Raw genomic sequence first — 17,044 nt, forward strand, 5'->3', positions numbered from 1 at the left:
GCAACTTTTAGATGGCAATTGAGTAACGGCCTGAGTGAGAAATTTTTCCCCACGATTTGTTATGAGTGAAAGCTCTTGCGTTGTTGCAACTTGACCATCATTATTCATATTGTTAGGTAGGAAGGTTGGTAGAAATTAGAATCATCCACTTTAAAAAGCTACAACAATTAATATTTAATCAAATATGTAGGGTCAGGTTGGGCTGTCCCTAGCTTTTGTGGGTTTAAAGGTCTTTTCAGATTGTTAGGCCTGGCCTAGGAGGCTAGGACCCGGGTTATGTTTACCTTGACTGACAGGCCCATCGGGCTACTAATGAACTTCAGAGGGTATCGCTTGGACTATATTGTATTGTTCTTGCGAATGGGCCTATTCGAGTTGCAACAAACTTCGGCAGCAGACAATTGGGGCTCGTTTGGTTCATGAAATAGGAATTAAACGATAATGTATATTTTCAAGAGATGAGAATGGAAGATTTTCAATCCCGTGTTTCTGGCCGCCAACAACCAATAGAACTATGTATGCATCCACATTCATATATACATATAACATACCTGCATACGTACATACATACACATACATATATATATATATAGCATGGACAAAGCATGTGCGACAGCGGAAACATACTCTGTATCTCCTTTTTCCTAAGGGATGGGGTGCTTTTGGAGTTGGAAGATTTATATTGATTGGCTATAATATTGGGATTCGTTAGGTCCACACGTCAGTTTTAGTGTTGCCAAAGCTCTTGATTCTGCATTTTCACCACATTTCTCTACTCTCTCTCTCTCTCTCTCTCTCTCTCTCTCTCTCTCATTATTCTTCAAATGATTTATTTCCAATTAACAACAACTATAAAGGTTGCTTTGCTTCTTGCCACTCAAATTATTAGCTTGGGATGAACAACTACAAACTATTTTAATCTCTCACAATCCTCCAAAAACATACGAAAACAGAGAGAAAAGACGAGAGTGATGCGACGCCAATGTAATGTCTTGTTGCCTTAATTGGTTTTGCTTCGCTTGGGAACGTGAAGCCTGAGTCCACAGATATGACATGCAGCCCAGCTCAGCTGTCATATCATTTTCATTTCAGGATAGCTTATACGTGCACCACAAAATTTCTCTGGTTTTTGTCGTATGTAGTTTTTAGCTCAGGATCTTGCTGCCCAAAATTAAAAGAAAAGAAACTCGATCGGGGGGTTCTTGAATTTTCTGACAAGCCATCATGTGGCTCGTTGTCCCTGCCAAATGTTGCTGGCAGAGGTCCACAAATATATCATCCGACTGAACCTTCATAGTTCTCCCTTTTTTTAACACCAGAACCTTCACTTTTTTTCTCTTTTTTAAAACAAATGATAGTTTAAACTAAACTAAATTATTCTAATCATGAGAAAGAAAAGTCGAACTTAAATGAAAGAAGGCGAGCTCATTGACCAACTGGCCTAACCTACTTTCACGGCCTTTATATTAACTGCTCATTTGATCAATCAAGCTTCTAAACTTGGTAAGTGGACACACCAAATTAACCAAACCATTTCCTGTCTTAAGCTGACCAAATTAGACCAGATCATTCGAATTTGAACAAAGCTATAGCAGATAAGGATCCTACCTAGCAAGCTAGCAAGGCTGATCAGATCCTTGATCAGATTGATTAATGGTCTTATCATCTTCATGCACAATCATGGCATTAAAGAATTCAGATAAACACCGGCATTGTGTTATGCATGTTTTGGATAATCAGTACAGATCGATCTGGGACAGGTTAACAAAAGCATGTTGAACACATGCCATGAAAATGAAATGATCGATTTGCTAACAAACAGTTTACAATTCAAGGTTGCCCAAATGTCACCTTCTCTTATGGCCTCTTCTATTATGTTGTTCTTATCCCTTTGATCCAAAGGCTCCACACATGTTCAATACATTATTATTTTCCAAATCCATACATATAGATATATATTTACACCTGTAACTTTTAGATTGATCAGATGGTTTAATCTTGTCTGTATGTACCAGCCAAAAATAGTCGTTGTTATCATCATCTCATGTTGAAGTGGTCAAACTTGGCATGATAAATTAATGGGATACAAGGAAGAGATTCAAGGGCAAATTAATTGACTGAAAACAAAATAGCAACTATAAATTATACAGTTTGAAGGGAAAAAGTGACTAATAAAGTTAAGGGAGATTCACTATTATATCTAATATGGGAGCTTAAATTATAAAAATACTCCATATGAAATAGACTTTAGAAACACACACAAAGCTTATTTACAACATAACAAAAAAGCTTTTAACTTCTTATAAATTACAAAACTGTCATCAATTTCTTAAAACAAGCCCAACCCCAAAATCTCATAAAAATACTCAAAATCTATATATATAAAGCAAAAGGCAGAGAATGGTGAAACATTCAAAATACCAGAAAATGCCCTTTGTTAATTCAAACATTAAGAATTGAAATTATTAATTAAATGAGGATAATATGGTAAATTCACATTTTTTAATATTAAAAAAATTAAAATTAAAAACAAAATAAGATAATATGTCCTACTTTTATGGAACATAACTACCCTGTTATCTTTTATTAATTCTAAAAATAAAATAAAAAAGAAAAAGAAAACCAATTGGCACATGCGTGAGCATGTGTCAAGGGGCTAGTACTTAATAGGATATCAAAGTAATTTAATAAGGCCAGCTGTCTTTTTTTTTTTGGGTTTGTTTATAGAAATTCAATTGTGTAAAGTTTATTTATAATATTATTGCTAAAAAATAGGTATATCACTAAATGTTTCTAAAGGTAATTGGTATCTGCATTCTTAGTGAAATTAGATTCCGACTTTGTTTCTTATTGTGTGTTTAAGGTATAGCCAAAGTATTATTAGGTTTAATTAACTAAGATGGCATCACCATACAGTCATAGACAATTAATAAACAATGACTATAGTCTATGCACCAATAAACAAAATAATATCAATAAAATACTATAACTAGTTATTTATCCTCCTATCAATAAAATACTATCGTTTTTCTCTTTTTTATTTTTTTTAATTAATTACAGATGAGTGCTTGTGAAAGATGTTTTAAATTCGAATCTCCTCTTTTTCATATAAAAACATACTTATTGTAGAGCTTTTGTTTAATCTAAAAGGGATCAAAAGATTAGCATTGAGGACGCGGAAAAGATATTTGTTGGGATAACGATCACAAAACCAGACATAATATAATAGAAGAGTAAGAACATGTAAAACAAAAGCAACAATGCTTAGACGATAGTTTAGTTAATGTTTGGAAAGGATTAGAATCTTTTTTGTGATATTTTTACCAAAAAGTGTTTGAATTAATATTATAGTGAAAGACCTAATAACCTACCTGCAGACACCGATGCCTAACTTGACCAATTCTAGGTACGTAAGATTAATATATATTTTTTCTTAGCTTTGCTCTCGCATGTGCGTTAGGTCTAATATACTTAAGACCGATGCAGCCATAATTAATAAAATAGCTTTGCTTCATCATGAGTTCTGTATTAGCTCAAAAATTTTTATAGAAAAGTTAATATGGATCTTAATTCCTATTGAGGAGTTGAGTTTAATTCTCGAATTTGATAACTTTGATTTAAATTCTTTGATTTTTGTGCCACATAGAATTACATTCCTTTTTAAATATTTTATAATGTAATCTTTTTATTATTTTATTTTTAAAATCATTTTTTGTTCCAATGTTGCCCCTTATCATTTGAATCGAGTAATAACCATTTATGTCATATTGCCTATTGACTATTGCATATGTATATATATGTTTTTTCATATTTTTAACAACATGTAATAGTATTTTATTTACCTTTTTTTTAAATTTTTTTTATTTATATGTAACATACCCAAAAAATTAATGACAAGTTTTCGTTAAACTACAGAAATCTAATAGTTACGTGTATCATTAGAAAATGAATCTAAACCTAATATCGTTTTAAATAAGAAATATTACTAGATCAAGAGCTAACGTCACGAATTTTAGTTAGGTACCCTTCATTTCATGTGAAAATTAAACCATTCTTGAAAATTAAACCATTCTTAAACATGAAATTGTGAAATTGGAAATCAATCACATTCATCACAGAAAACATAGAAAATGTACGTTACCCTAGGATGTGGACAAAGTGAATGCACATAGACCCATTCTGGGCATGGTTCAAACGATTGGGCCGTCAAATGACGAAAGTGCCCTCAAATTATGCGGAAAACAGGGGGGAAAAAAAGAGAGAATGTGATTGGCGAGTCCAAGACGCCGCGTATTCGTGACATTCTCAAATCTAATCTTAATCTCGCAAAAGACATACGATATTAACTAGAAGGTACTAATAATGGGTTTGGTTGAGCGACAGGTAGGCCCCACTAATCAGATAGAGCTCGATCATCAACGGCTCTGATCGATCCAAATTGCAACATCTGAGACACTCAACAAACATCGTGTCATCTCAATCATTCCAGCCCTGGTGGTCCCACTAGTCACAAGATTATGATAGAGATGCATCGTCACTTTTATCGTTATTTTATTTTATTATTCCTCTGCACTATTTTATAAAAACATTTGAGATAGAAAATTAAAAATTAAAAACCAAAATAAAAAACAGAAGCTGGATATTCGAGTATATCCAGATAGACTGTTGCAATTATTGGACGTGCCTTACGTGGATCCCTGCTGTCCGGCCCAATCTCTACCGAACCGCTTCGATTTACCTGACCGAATTGGATCGAGCCACGTTGGTAAATAGCGTCCCCCCTCATGTGCGCGGCCGCGGCGGCCTGTAGTCCACGTTGGTCTAGTGGGCCCCACCATCATCCAAACTTTGGTTTTGGTATTTAAGCCCAATGTTATTCCTCACATTGTTCATGCCAATACGCTCACACCATTTGTGTAGCAGCTAGAAATTACTACCAGCGTGGGATCTCTTTAAATGGCTACAACTCCTGCCACCGCTCAACAATTACTGGCGGCGAGTTTTTCCGGCATGGTTTTCGGGTTTCTTGAGGATTGTCAAGAATTCCGGGAAAGCTATAGCAGCAGCAGCGATGGAAGCCAAGAAAATGAAGCCTTCTTGCTAGATGAAGAGGAAGAAGAGGCTGGAGATCAGGAGGAGAAGGACAGGAGGTTTTGGGAAAACCAGCACCAGCTTTTACAAGTAATTGTTTACGCATACGCATTTGTATATATAATATGAAAATGTTATGTTATCAAACTGTAAAGTTAGATAATATCTTTGTTTAGAGTCTGACAACATAAGTATTTGTTACGTATTTTGTAGACGACCTTGTGCAGAACTAGTTCTCTTGAGACGAGAATTAGGAGTGTGACAAAAGAGGCGGTGAATGAGATAAATAGGGAAGGGACAGAGTGTGGTTGTGGGAAACCGATGGCTAGCGGTTGCCGGAGCTGCCTAATGAGAGAAGTTTCCGGCAGGCTTTGCAATGCTGGTTACAACAGTGCCATCTGCAAGTCTAAGTGGAGGAGTTCGCCGGATATTCCTTCAGGTAAAAACAGATTAAATATATAATTTAAATACTTCACTAATTAATTAATACAATATATCCCATCACACACCTTCTTTCTTGACCTACCTTGCTCTTTTTTTGACCTTCTACCTAAAATAATACAAGTCTGCACACAAATGTTTAATGTCTTCTATAATTAGCACGTACAGCCCCTTTGTGCTTTTTTCTTCCTTTTTTAGTAAATAAGATAAAAATAAAAATAGAGCAGTTGATTAAGGTAGGTAGTACCTCGATATCACACATTCAAACAAAAATTTATATGATCAATGACTCAGATTCACAGTCGAACCAAGGTTAAGATGCTAATGATGCTTTTGCTTTCATTGTTGTTCAGGAGAGCACACATTTATTGATGTGGTGGACAGTTCAAACCCTAAGAAAGGAGAGGTGAGGGTGATTATAGAACTCAACTTCAGAGCAGAGTTCGAGATGGCCAGAGCAAGCAATGAATACAATAATCTGGTGAACCGGCTTCCTGAAGTGTTTGTTGGCAAAGTTGAGAGACTACAAAACCTAATTAAAATCTTATGCTCAGCTGCAAAGAAATGCATGAAGGAGAAGAAAATGCACATGGGGCCATGGAGGAAGCAGAAGTACATGCAAGCTAAATGGCTCAGTCCCTGCAAAAGAACAACATCAACACCACTTTTGTCAGTGGGAAACTCTGGCCGGTTGCGGCCAAAGCCGAAGGAATCCATGCTAACGGTAGATTTGCTGGAGATGCTGCCTAACAGTTATTGCATCACAGCAGTTGAAGTTGTGTGATTTTAAGCAAGTTTTTTGGTTCATCTTCTTGCTTTGATCGTTTTGAAATAGTCAAGTTTTTAATACTTCTGAGCTTAGTGTATGTATACTATATGTGTAAAGGAAAGAAGATCATCTAATTAGTAATAATGGATATGAAATCTGTTGTTGCCCACTGTAAGCTACTGCAAAATAACAGTTCTGCTTCTGCAAAAATAAAAGGTTCAAGAAGGAGCAATTGTAATTCTTTTACCTTTTTACACATTTTCCGCTGATGGAGGCACAAGTTTTAACATAATAACTTCTTCAATCAAGAACATGGGGGAGTTTTTGTTTCTAAGAAAACATGCTCTGTTTGATGAAATTTCATTTTATTACTAATTAAGACTTGCTTGGTAGATGGAACATGATTTTCACACAGATGTATGAGCAGCCTAACACAATTGCATATAGGACACATTAAACATCCAACATCACTAATCATAATCAGCATCATCATCAGCATCATAGGTAGATTCATGAACATTTTCTTGATTCAGAACGTGGGATTTATAATTTGCTGGCCTTCCATCACCTTCCTCTTTAACATTTTCATAATCCTGCCTCAATTTGAAGTCATTTTCAGAGATGTCTGATTCATGCTCTATGCTGAAAGGGTTTTGTCCTTTGGCATCACCAGCATGAATAATTATTGCCTTGGACTTTTTCCTTGAACTAGGAGCTTGCTGCCAACAGATGAAGAACAAGCAATTATTTGTTTGATAAAAGGCAAAATAAAGTTTGGTTTCAAACTGGAAATTCAAGTGTCTAAATTTTGAATTTGAAAGTATTCACAGCAAAGTAGAAGACCCTTAAACAAATTAGTTTTGTGTTTATGTTTATAATCATGTAATTAGAACACAAAATGCCAGTTCTATTTAAGATTTACTGCTTTCAGCCAAAAAAACTTCCTCAGACTAACTTTCTTGATCTTGAGCAGCATAGCAGGATTGGCACCGACAGCACGTTTTGACCAGAGTCCTAATTTCAAGAAAAACAGGACATAGAGAGAAATAAACAGTTTGAGAACAGTTTTGAAGATCTGCATTTATATTTGTATGTTCAGAAAATTAATTGATGTAATTAATTTTAAGGCATACCCTCGTTTAAAGGACCTTCAAACGACTGTGAATTGTCACTTGAAACCGATGTTAAAGAAGAACCTGCCCTCCTGCCCTGCAAACGAAGTAAAAAAGCAAAAACATCAGTTCCCACGGTTGGTACGTTCTTGGAGAATAACCAGGAGATGGATTATGGATATGGGGTCCAAAAGAGGGATATGGTACCTTTCTTCCGGAGCTTTTGACCAAAGTAGGTTCACTAGTACTGGCATCTCGATAGATAAGCACTTTTCCACAACCACTGCATGATCTGAAGTAAACCAAAAAGAGAAGAAGCAAAAGCAGTGATATGGGTTTGTTTATGAATGCTTCTAAAAGAGCCACACGCACATGTACAAGCGTTTGGCATAAAATTTAATAAGTGTATCTAGAGACAATTTTTCATAAAAAAGCACTTTTGAGGAAACCATCTCAATTATGTAAAGTAGCAAAAGATAATAAGGCGTTGCTTACACAAACTGAAGATCATCTCTCATTGGAGGAACAAGAACTCCGCAATGTGAACACCACAACATTCTTTTTCTGAAGCGTTCACTATACTCAATCTGTCTGGAAAAAAGGAAAAAAAAGCCAATTAGTATATTGACTTAGTTAGTAACATCTTTTTCTTTGTTTTACACAAATAGAGAATGGGAATCGAGCACATAAAATTAGGTCTAATGATACGTACTCCTAACTATTACAAGCTCACTCATATAACAAATGAATTACGAATACTATAGTATGTGAAGCATCATAAATACTAGTGTGTCATGCCAGTTGTACGATACGCGATCATACACATTATATAAACATGGTGTAATTACGGACGCTATTTTGTCTGATACTCAAAATTAGATTTTATGATAATTTGAAGCTTCAGCTAAGATTTAAATCACCTCGATAGAAAACAGCACAAGTACATCATATATATATATATGTAATATACGATAATAAAATAATAGGGCACAAAAGAGCATAAATTAAAGTGCAGAAGAGTATTAATTTAAAAGTAAAACTACATTAGAAAAAGCACAAGGCCATATTTTGAAGAAGAGAGCAGACCTGTGAAATAAATAACTCTGGTTTAAAACAGACAGGCAGGAAGAAGCTCTGGGTTAGCAGCATATGTATGAATGGGAATGGGATATGGATTTCTACTACCGGTAGGGGTTTTATTTTTTATTTTTTAAAATCTTTCTTTTACTGTCCTTTTCCTGAAAAAAGAAGGCTTTGTTTTACTTTCCCCTTCTTAAAAATAAAAAATAAAAAATAAAAAAAACTTCCTTTACTACTGCTACGGCATGCGCGTCATTAAATTACACCAATATGATTGGTCCATTTAAATCACGCCCATCGGACCTTGTGGCCCATTGCCGGGATGCTCATTGGGTCAAAACTAGACCGGCCCAATTTATAGTAAACCAACGTGTGCCTGTCAAACATTTGTCAAAATCCAATTTAATTCGCTTGGGTTGGATTTATGTGAACATATGGGCTTTGTCTCAGTGTATATTTGGACCTTTTTCTTTATTTCCAGTTTCCTTTCTTTTCGTAAAAGGTCCATTTCTTTTTATTCAATGATCAATTTACAAGTCATGGGATCCGGATCATCAAATCATCCTTAAAATAAAAACTCAATTACCTCTAATATAAAATATAAATAAAAAAAAGCCCCAACCTTACTAACTCCAACTTAATGTCAATAGCGTGTTTTTTTTTTCCTTCTTCTTTTTCTCTTCTTCTTTAAACATGTGTAAGTATCATATCTTCAAAACTCGTAATCTCTTTCATTTCCCATATCAACACCAAAAAAAGAGAGCATATATATATATATATATATATATATACAGTCCCCTTCTATTGAGGGATCCCTCAAATAATTTTATTTGAGGGACGCCCCTTAGGGTACCCTACAATTTTTTTCCCAATGATCCAAACCATCTATTTTTTAGGTCTTTATTCATAGATCATCCTTACAAAAAATTAGACAAATCGGAAACCATTTCGACATCCAATTGTGTCTTACAAAATCAATGAATACGATGCTTCAAGAAAATGCTAAAATTTCAATAGCTTAATTGAGTGGTCAAATAATATCGGATTCAAGTGATTTTTTGTTGAGATGATCTTTGAATGAGTATGTACAAAATAGACGGTTTGGATTAGTGAAATACAATCCGGAGTGGGGCCTACAAGGGGTGTCCCTCAAATAAGCTTATTTGAGGGATCCCTCAATGGAAGCTCTCTCTATATATATATATATATTCTTTCTATATATCCTAGCTCGATTTCCTGACTGCTGCTCACGAGTAGTCTGAAAATTACACATGTAGCATCAGGTCTTTTTGCTCCAAGGATTTTTGCCTTTTACTAATCGCCTTTTTGCTCTAAGTAACCATCCAACAAGACTTGGACCAAAACTGCACTTCCTACATTTGTGTTGTTCAAGCTGCTTGCTATGGTAACCAAATCCGCAGAGAGTATTAGCTGTGAAATCCACATAGATGGCAAAGGAATCACTCTTTTGGAACCACCCTTTTGGAACCACCCTAGCCATCCGTAATGGATATATGGGAATACAAATTTTGTTTTGACAGGAAAAAAAAATGGCCAAGTCACTAGGAGTCATTTCTCTCTCATTATATTTGTGAGCTCCTAGAAGTCTCCTTATTTTAGGAGATGGATAGGGAGCATGGTTGGAGTTGTATTTTTCCAATTGCTTCTTAAAATTTGTCTAATAAGATGATTTAGGAAGCCTATCACGAATACTTTAACCAATCCATGTACCTCTAGGAGACTACATAATCCTTCTAATCAAGTAAAAGATGATAGCTTGGAAATTGGAAAAAAAACCCTCCCAGTGTGAAAGCATGAAAAATACTTCTATACTTTAAGTGTCATTGTTTCGTTCTCCTTATCTCATCCTTGTTTTAGAGTCTAGGCTTTTGCATTTCCATTTACTCCATAAAAACTACGGTATTATGGTAATTTTCTACAAATACACATGTAGAAAATCAAGACTTTGTAAAAATTAAGTAATCTATTTTTAGATAAAACTTAATAATGTATGACTCTAACAATAGAGTATTTACTCTCACATCGAGGTTGGTGACAGAATTCATCTTCAAATTTTGCATGCATATCTATTCTAAAATATAGATATATCCAACACATTTATCCTCGCATTCAAGATAAAAGTCGAAATTTTATCCACAATTACTATTTTTACTAATCCTAGATGCAAGGTTCCATAATCTCCAGCTCTTTACCTAACATAATCACACAGCAAACAGCAAAAGATTTACAATTTTAAGCTTTAACACGTCGAACCTCGCACGTACAGAGATATTGGTCCGTGCGAACCGTACCAGATAACCGTAGGTTCGTTGTCTTTCGGTGCCCGCTGGCGTTCGGCTTTTAAAAATCATCCGTACCTCATTCTCTCCGATAACGACACATGTAATCCCACATTTTACATTATTTTAATCAAGGAATTCTCCTCTTCCTCTTCTCTCACACCTCACCTTCTTCTCAAATCCGTCTTTTCTGACTTCCGCTCTGGTGGCCCCCACCCACCACCACCCCCATTGAAACCCCACATCTCCTCACCGCACCATTAGAGAGACCTCACCAAAAATATCGGGGTCCATGGAATCTACGCTCCAGCTTATACGATACGTATAAGCAAATTGTCTATGGAAAAAAATAGAAAAAAATCTGCTAGGATTATTGGGTTTTTTATTATTATTTTATTTATAAATATTTCCTCCCTACCAAAGATCATAGATTTCTTCCCATTACCCCGTATCAAAAGTTGAAATGGTGAAATACAATTCGAATTCATGGTGATTTGTCGCCATCATGTAGAAGCCATATCCCTTATGGTAAGCTTATCAGCTCAGACTTTTTACTTGGTTACCCTTTTTTAAATATAATTTTTTGACTTTGTTTTTGGTGTGATATTATGTGGAATGTTAATTATTTTGCATCTGGGTATATTTTATTCTGTATTATTTTAGTGAATTTATGATTGTTTTGACACAATGATTTTTTATTTTTAAATTTTTTATTTTCTCTTACGTGGTTGATGGGGTTGTAATCATGGGTGTTTCTTCGTTTTCAATATAATTGAGTACACTTTTGTTTTTTTGGGGCTTTTGTTTTTTTAATTTGTATTGACTTGTTTATTGGGTTATGTGTGTGAATTTCCAGGCTTTTACGGAAGGTGGTATTTGACTTTGAAACCAAAACAAGTTTGTTTTCGAGAGGTTAGAGGGTTTGGTGGTGCTCAGGGTCCATATTATTTGATTGGAAGGTCTGCTTTTGGATGGGATATGGTGGGTTTGATGGAATTTTGGTTCTGATGGAGATGAGATTAGGATTTGATGCAGCCTCATTCTTCAAGGGTTTGAATGCTTTTCTGCTTTCAGTGATGAAAAAAGTTTGATTTTTTTTTTCCTTCCGTGTATTAGTTTATAAGCTAGAGGTTGTTGATGGGCTTGAAGAAATTTGGTTTTTCGAGCTCTATAGTTGAAATTAGATTGTTTAAAGAGTATCGACTTTGCTTTAAGCCGCCTTCTCAGCTAGAGGAAGAGGAGAAGAAGATTAAGGAGGTTTTGTGGGTGTAAAGCTGGGTTGGATTCAGAGAATTACTGGGAAATATGGAGGAAGAGGCTAATTCTTGGATTAGGAGAACAAAGTTTTCTCATCGCTTTGATTCTTCAAGATTGGCCTCCCTTCCTCTAACCATTGAACAAGACCGGATTTCAGGGTTAAAGTCAAGGCCTATAGCAACAGCAACAGAGGCTCCTTCTAATCAGATTTCAAGTCTCGGTAATTCAAAGACTCAGAGGAACCATGTTCCTTCACGGTTTCAGCGAAATCTCATTATCAACAAGCAGAGATCTTTGTCCCCTCTGCCTCAGACCACCCTCTCTGATGAGTTTAAGGAAGCCAAGTCTGAAGCCAAGAGGTTTTCGACACCACATCCTAAGAGAAAAGTTATGGGAAGGTTATTTAGTAAGGATTCACAAACTAAGGTATCGAATCCGATGAATACGAGCCCCCTGAGGCACTTGGCGTCTATGAAAGTCAATGACAAGTCGAAGAACCGGAAGGAGTCGCCTTGGGCCAAGTACTTTGACCATGCCGGTGGCAGAGTTAATGCTGTGGAAGCTGCCGATGAATTTAGTGTTGATTTGTCAAAGTTGTTTCTTGGGCTTAAGTTTGCTCATGGGGCGCATAGCAGGCTTTACCATGGTATTTACAACGATGAAGCTGTTGCAGTTAAGATTATCAGGGCTCCGGATGATGACGAAAGTGGAGTATTGGCAGCTCGATTGGAGAAACAGTTTAGTAGAGAAGTCACTCTTCTATCACGTCTCCACCATTCAAATGTCATAAAGGTGACTGAATTCTTCCTTTCTCCACCTTTCATATGTTATTTGGTTATGTAATTTTCTCCCTTGCCTTGTCAGAATTATTCTTTTGGGTTTTCAATTTTCGTATGCTGGTCAACCAATAGTCTATTATAGCTTGAAGTTTTAAGACATCATATATGGTTTAACCATGTTTAGAACTATCATAATTGCGATTCATGCCTTTTAGTTTGCTGAAATTGTGTATCCTTTGTTACTGATATCTTGATCCAATGAAACAGTTTGTTGCAGCCTGTAGAAAGCCACCCGTATATTGTGTAGTCACGGAATATTTATCAGAGGGTTCCTTGAGGGCATATTTACACAAACTGGAGGATAAATCTCTTCCTTTGGAGAAACTGATTGCCATTGCCTTGGACATTGCTCGGGGAATGGAATACATACACTCACAAGGAATCATTCATCGGGACCTCAAGCCCGAAAATGTTCTTATTGATCAAGAATTCCACCTGAAAATTGCTGATTTTGGTATAGCATGCGAGGAGGCATACTGCGATTCTTTGGCTGATGACCCTGGGACGTACCGTTGGATGGCCCCGGAGATGATCAAGCGTAAATCCTATGGGAGGAAGGTTGATGTGTACAGTTTCGGACTCGTCTTGTGGGAAATGGTGGCCGGAGCAATCCCCTATGAGGATATGAATCCCATTCAAGCTGCTTTTGCTGTAGTGAATAAGGTATGTTTTCTAACTTTTATTTCCCGTCTATAGTTCGAACTTAGAAGGGTTGCATATCGGGCTCCTTCCCTTAGTCTGTGAAGGTTAGTCTTCAATAAGTAGCAGATGAGGGTCATAACTCATAATGGAATGAGTTTGCAAAAGATTTGAACTTGCAGCACCTTCAATATTGCCATTTACTCTTTCTTGTGAAGCTCTATACGCATACCTATAAAATGAAAGTTACTTATAAAAAAAGAAACTTCTAACTTAAAAGTTACATATGGAATACATTCTAAGATATTGTGGGTTCTTTCTTTTCAGAATTTGAGGCCTGTTATTCCAAAGGACTGCCCATCTGCCATGCGAGTCTTGATCGAGCAATGTTGGTCCTTGCAACCAGATAAAAGGCCTGAGTTTTGTCAGGTTGTGAAGGTATTGGAGCAATTCGAGTCTTCCCTTGCCCGCGACGGAACCTTGACTCATGTACAAAATCTAATTTGCCAAGATCATAAGAAGGGGCTCCTTCACCGGATTCATAAGCTTGGTCCTGTGCATCCTCATAGCACACCCGTGCCCAAACCCAAGTTCTCTTGAATCTTTCTTATGATCTGGCTTTTGTAGTGTCACCAGGTCAATTGTAATTAAAAAAAGAAGGTTCGTTTTTCAAGCCTTTTTTTTAAAAATTGTATTTCTCTATTATGTTACATTCATGTGGAACAGTGGAAGTGAACAAATAGATTGATAGGCATGCATTGGAGTGAAGCAAATATATTTTTCATATTATTTACATACACAACAAATGCTTATCAATTTTGCATATTTTTTTCATCTCTCTCACTCTCTTATCTCTTGAGAGAGAGAGAGAGAGAGAGAGAGAGAGAGAGAGAGAGAGAGAGAGAGAGAGAGGTGGAAAATGCCATATGGTGACAGTTATAACTTCTTTTCTTTTGCAAGTTGAATATTCTTATTAGTTCTTCTTCTCTGTCCAAGCCTTTTTAGATTTTTTTATATAAATTTTTATAGACTCACCTTTGTTCATGCAATCAATCAAGGATGGGTTTGGTTTTCGCAACCAGAATTATTGGTGCTCTGTTTCATTTTCTTTCTATTTACCTTCCCAAGCATTTGAATGCATCCTTCATCAAACCAAACCAATAATGAAGTGGCTTGTCCAACTAGGCAATTACCACACACCCCTTTGTTTTCTTATTGCACCACCCAGTCATCTATCCTTTTGTCCAATTGTCTCCTCCCCTACCCCTTGCCTGCCTTACACGCTTTGAAGACTCTTTGATACAAACATAAATGTCTAGTTTTGAGGCGAACGTGAATGCATGGCCTACATGTTTCTCCTTGCATCATAATGTTTGATTACTTGTATGGAAATTTGGGTTCAAAAAAATCCGTGATCTTTAAAAGGGTAGGTGGTGAAGGACATGTTCACATAAATTCTCACAATGTTTTCGTGTGTTGTATTGCCAAGAACACAACTGGGTTTGTCTGCTCATTCAAGGAACAACACAATTGTCTCCTTGTGTAGCTAAAGAGTTTAATGTTGCGATATGACATTTCTCTACCAACTCCCCTAACAGAATTTAGATGCATTGCATAGAGAATGGGCTTTCTGCCTTTGCCACCTATAACTTCAAACCCGTGATATTTTTCAATCCGTGATATTTTTCTTTCGATACAAGTGATATCGAAACAGAAGAAGAAGAAAATTGGAAACAGAACATCATGAGCCATGAATGCAGTTGCACCAAGCAGTGAAAATGAAAAGGTGAAATTTCCCAAACTGTCAAATGATTCATAGTTGGTTCAAATGCAGTGGATCTTGATCATTTAATTGCATCATACAAATGTTGGGTCTTAAACATTGCGTGAATGAATTAATTTTGTTAATTTGTCAACGTTTGTTTGGACAAGGTCCTCATGTGTCGTGCATTTCTGGAGGTCACAATCTAATTATTTTAACAGACGTGACGTCTGCAAATTGTGGTCCATTCCATATACTTGGTGACGTATTTTAGATGCTTAATTATTTCCTTTTGACCAGACTAATTAACCATCCAATCCCCGCATTGCATTTTCGAAAGATTGACGGAATTTTTATTTTATTTTTTGGACGGTAAAAGCTGCTCCAGCACATTTGCCTACGAGATGGTTGGACTCGGCTTCTTTTTATTCCCGCTCTCTTTCTTTCTTCAATCGTTCCGATCAGCACAAGTGGTTGGTTCGTTTCGTCCAGCGGCCCACAAATTTTTAGACACAAATAAGGGCAATTTTTTTCATTTTAGTTTGTTTTTCTAAAATCTCTTTTTTTTAGACGTATCATTGAATTAAATCAACGATGCAACTAACTATTAATTTAGTGATATTTATTTTTATTTCATTAGAAAATATCTTAAGTTTGATTGTGTCCGCAATAGCTTTTTAACTCCACCCAAACACGTTGCACCTGAGTTTAGCCTATAAAAAAAGAAACACTTAGATGCAACGGGAATAACACTATTTTATTATTTTAGACCAATCACAATATGCCATATCTTATAACTTTTCTATTTAATATTGATTAACCAGAATAACAAAACAATATTGTTTCCGTTGCACACAAATGTTTCTCCCTTTGTAGACCATTTAGCACCTACCCAATTGGCTCTTCCAAAGTTGTATGCTCAATTTCTGATCCCATGAAAGTGGTGACGGGGTTTTCGAAATTTGCCTTATGGTTTTGGCTGACGTTTGGTTTGCTTGCTTCATAGAAAAGTTAGAAAGCGTCTAGGGTTCTACCTACCAAAATAATAATACTTAATTGTAATATCAGATAGACATATGATGCGTTGCAGTGCTTGTGGAGCAAAGGCAGAGCATTAAATCATACTTTTATATCATTTCTGGAAGTACTTTATAAATATTATATATAAAAAATGTATGAGTCTTCTTGGACATTATTATTATTAGTGGCAGACCCATTCAATTCAATCAACTTTAATGGCAGAGAGTCCACAGACCTTGCCGGTCCTTTCCCAGGGCTCCAAAGGCTTACAAAAACAAACGACAGAATCTCCAACAAAAGCCACTATGTATGGCAAATATGATGCCAACGAACTCCTTTCCATAAGATAATTAAGCCGTTTTCACCCCCCCTCTTCTTCATTTTGCCTTTCCCATTCATTTTGATTCTATTTCTCATATTCTAAACAATGCTCAACTTTCCACGTATGAATTAGGTCAGTTTATTAAGATAGTGCATCCGCTCATTTACATTTGAATTCGATCTCCCTCCTCATACGTTAGAGTAGTTAAAAAATTTATTTTGTCCAAAAAAAAAAAAACAATGCTCCTTTTAATGAAGATGTATAAGAACTTATTTATATAATCGTCCAAGGTAATGCCGATTGTGCTATGGTGTTGGCCTGCTGATATCTCATACAACATTACAAAATGTTAAACTTTGATAAAAGAACAATACTTTTGTTAATCATTAGATTACTACAAAAAAGATCGATT

At 36.0% G+C, this 17,044-nt stretch overlaps 3 protein-coding genes across 4 annotated transcripts; 2 read left to right on the forward strand and 1 right to left on the reverse strand.

The window, feature by feature from the left end:
- LOC18778176 lies at nt 4,877-6,547 on the forward strand. Its single transcript, XM_007211688.2, has 3 exons — nt 4,877-5,181; nt 5,305-5,530; nt 5,886-6,547. Exons 1-3 carry the CDS (start codon nt 4,957-4,959, stop codon nt 6,314-6,316), a joined length of 882 nt encoding a protein of 293 aa, XP_007211750.1. The 5' UTR covers nt 4,877-4,956; the 3' UTR covers nt 6,317-6,547.
- LOC109948966 lies at nt 6,650-8,853 on the reverse strand. 2 transcript variants are annotated; one of them, XM_020563054.1, is made up of 6 exons: nt 8,500-8,853; nt 7,909-8,004; nt 7,621-7,705; nt 7,435-7,510; nt 7,257-7,315; nt 6,650-7,020 (listed from the first exon to the last, which is right to left on the reverse strand). In XM_020563054.1, the coding sequence occupies exons 2-6, from the start codon at nt 7,968-7,970 to the stop codon at nt 6,772-6,774; spliced, it is 531 nt and encodes a 176-aa protein (XP_020418643.1). In that variant the 5' UTR covers nt 7,971-8,004; nt 8,500-8,853; the 3' UTR covers nt 6,650-6,771. The 2 variants fall into 2 exon arrangements, with proteins under 2 accessions (XP_020418643.1, XP_020418644.1); XM_020563055.1 differs by lacking the exon at nt 8,500-8,853 and having other exon boundaries at nt 7,909-8,017.
- Nucleotides 10,837-14,504, forward strand: LOC18778534 (serine/threonine-protein kinase HT1). The gene is made up of 4 exons (XM_007211933.2): nt 10,837-11,321; nt 11,650-12,842; nt 13,097-13,552; nt 13,856-14,504. Exons 2-4 carry the CDS (start codon nt 12,099-12,101, stop codon nt 14,126-14,128), a joined length of 1,473 nt encoding a protein of 490 aa, XP_007211995.1. The 5' UTR covers nt 10,837-11,321; nt 11,650-12,098; the 3' UTR covers nt 14,129-14,504.

Source organism: Prunus persica, chromosome G4 (assembly GCF_000346465.2).
Source record: "Prunus persica cultivar Lovell chromosome G4, Prunus_persica_NCBIv2, whole genome shotgun sequence".
In the NCBI taxonomy this organism is placed as follows: Eukaryota; Viridiplantae; Streptophyta; class Magnoliopsida; order Rosales; family Rosaceae; genus Prunus; species Prunus persica.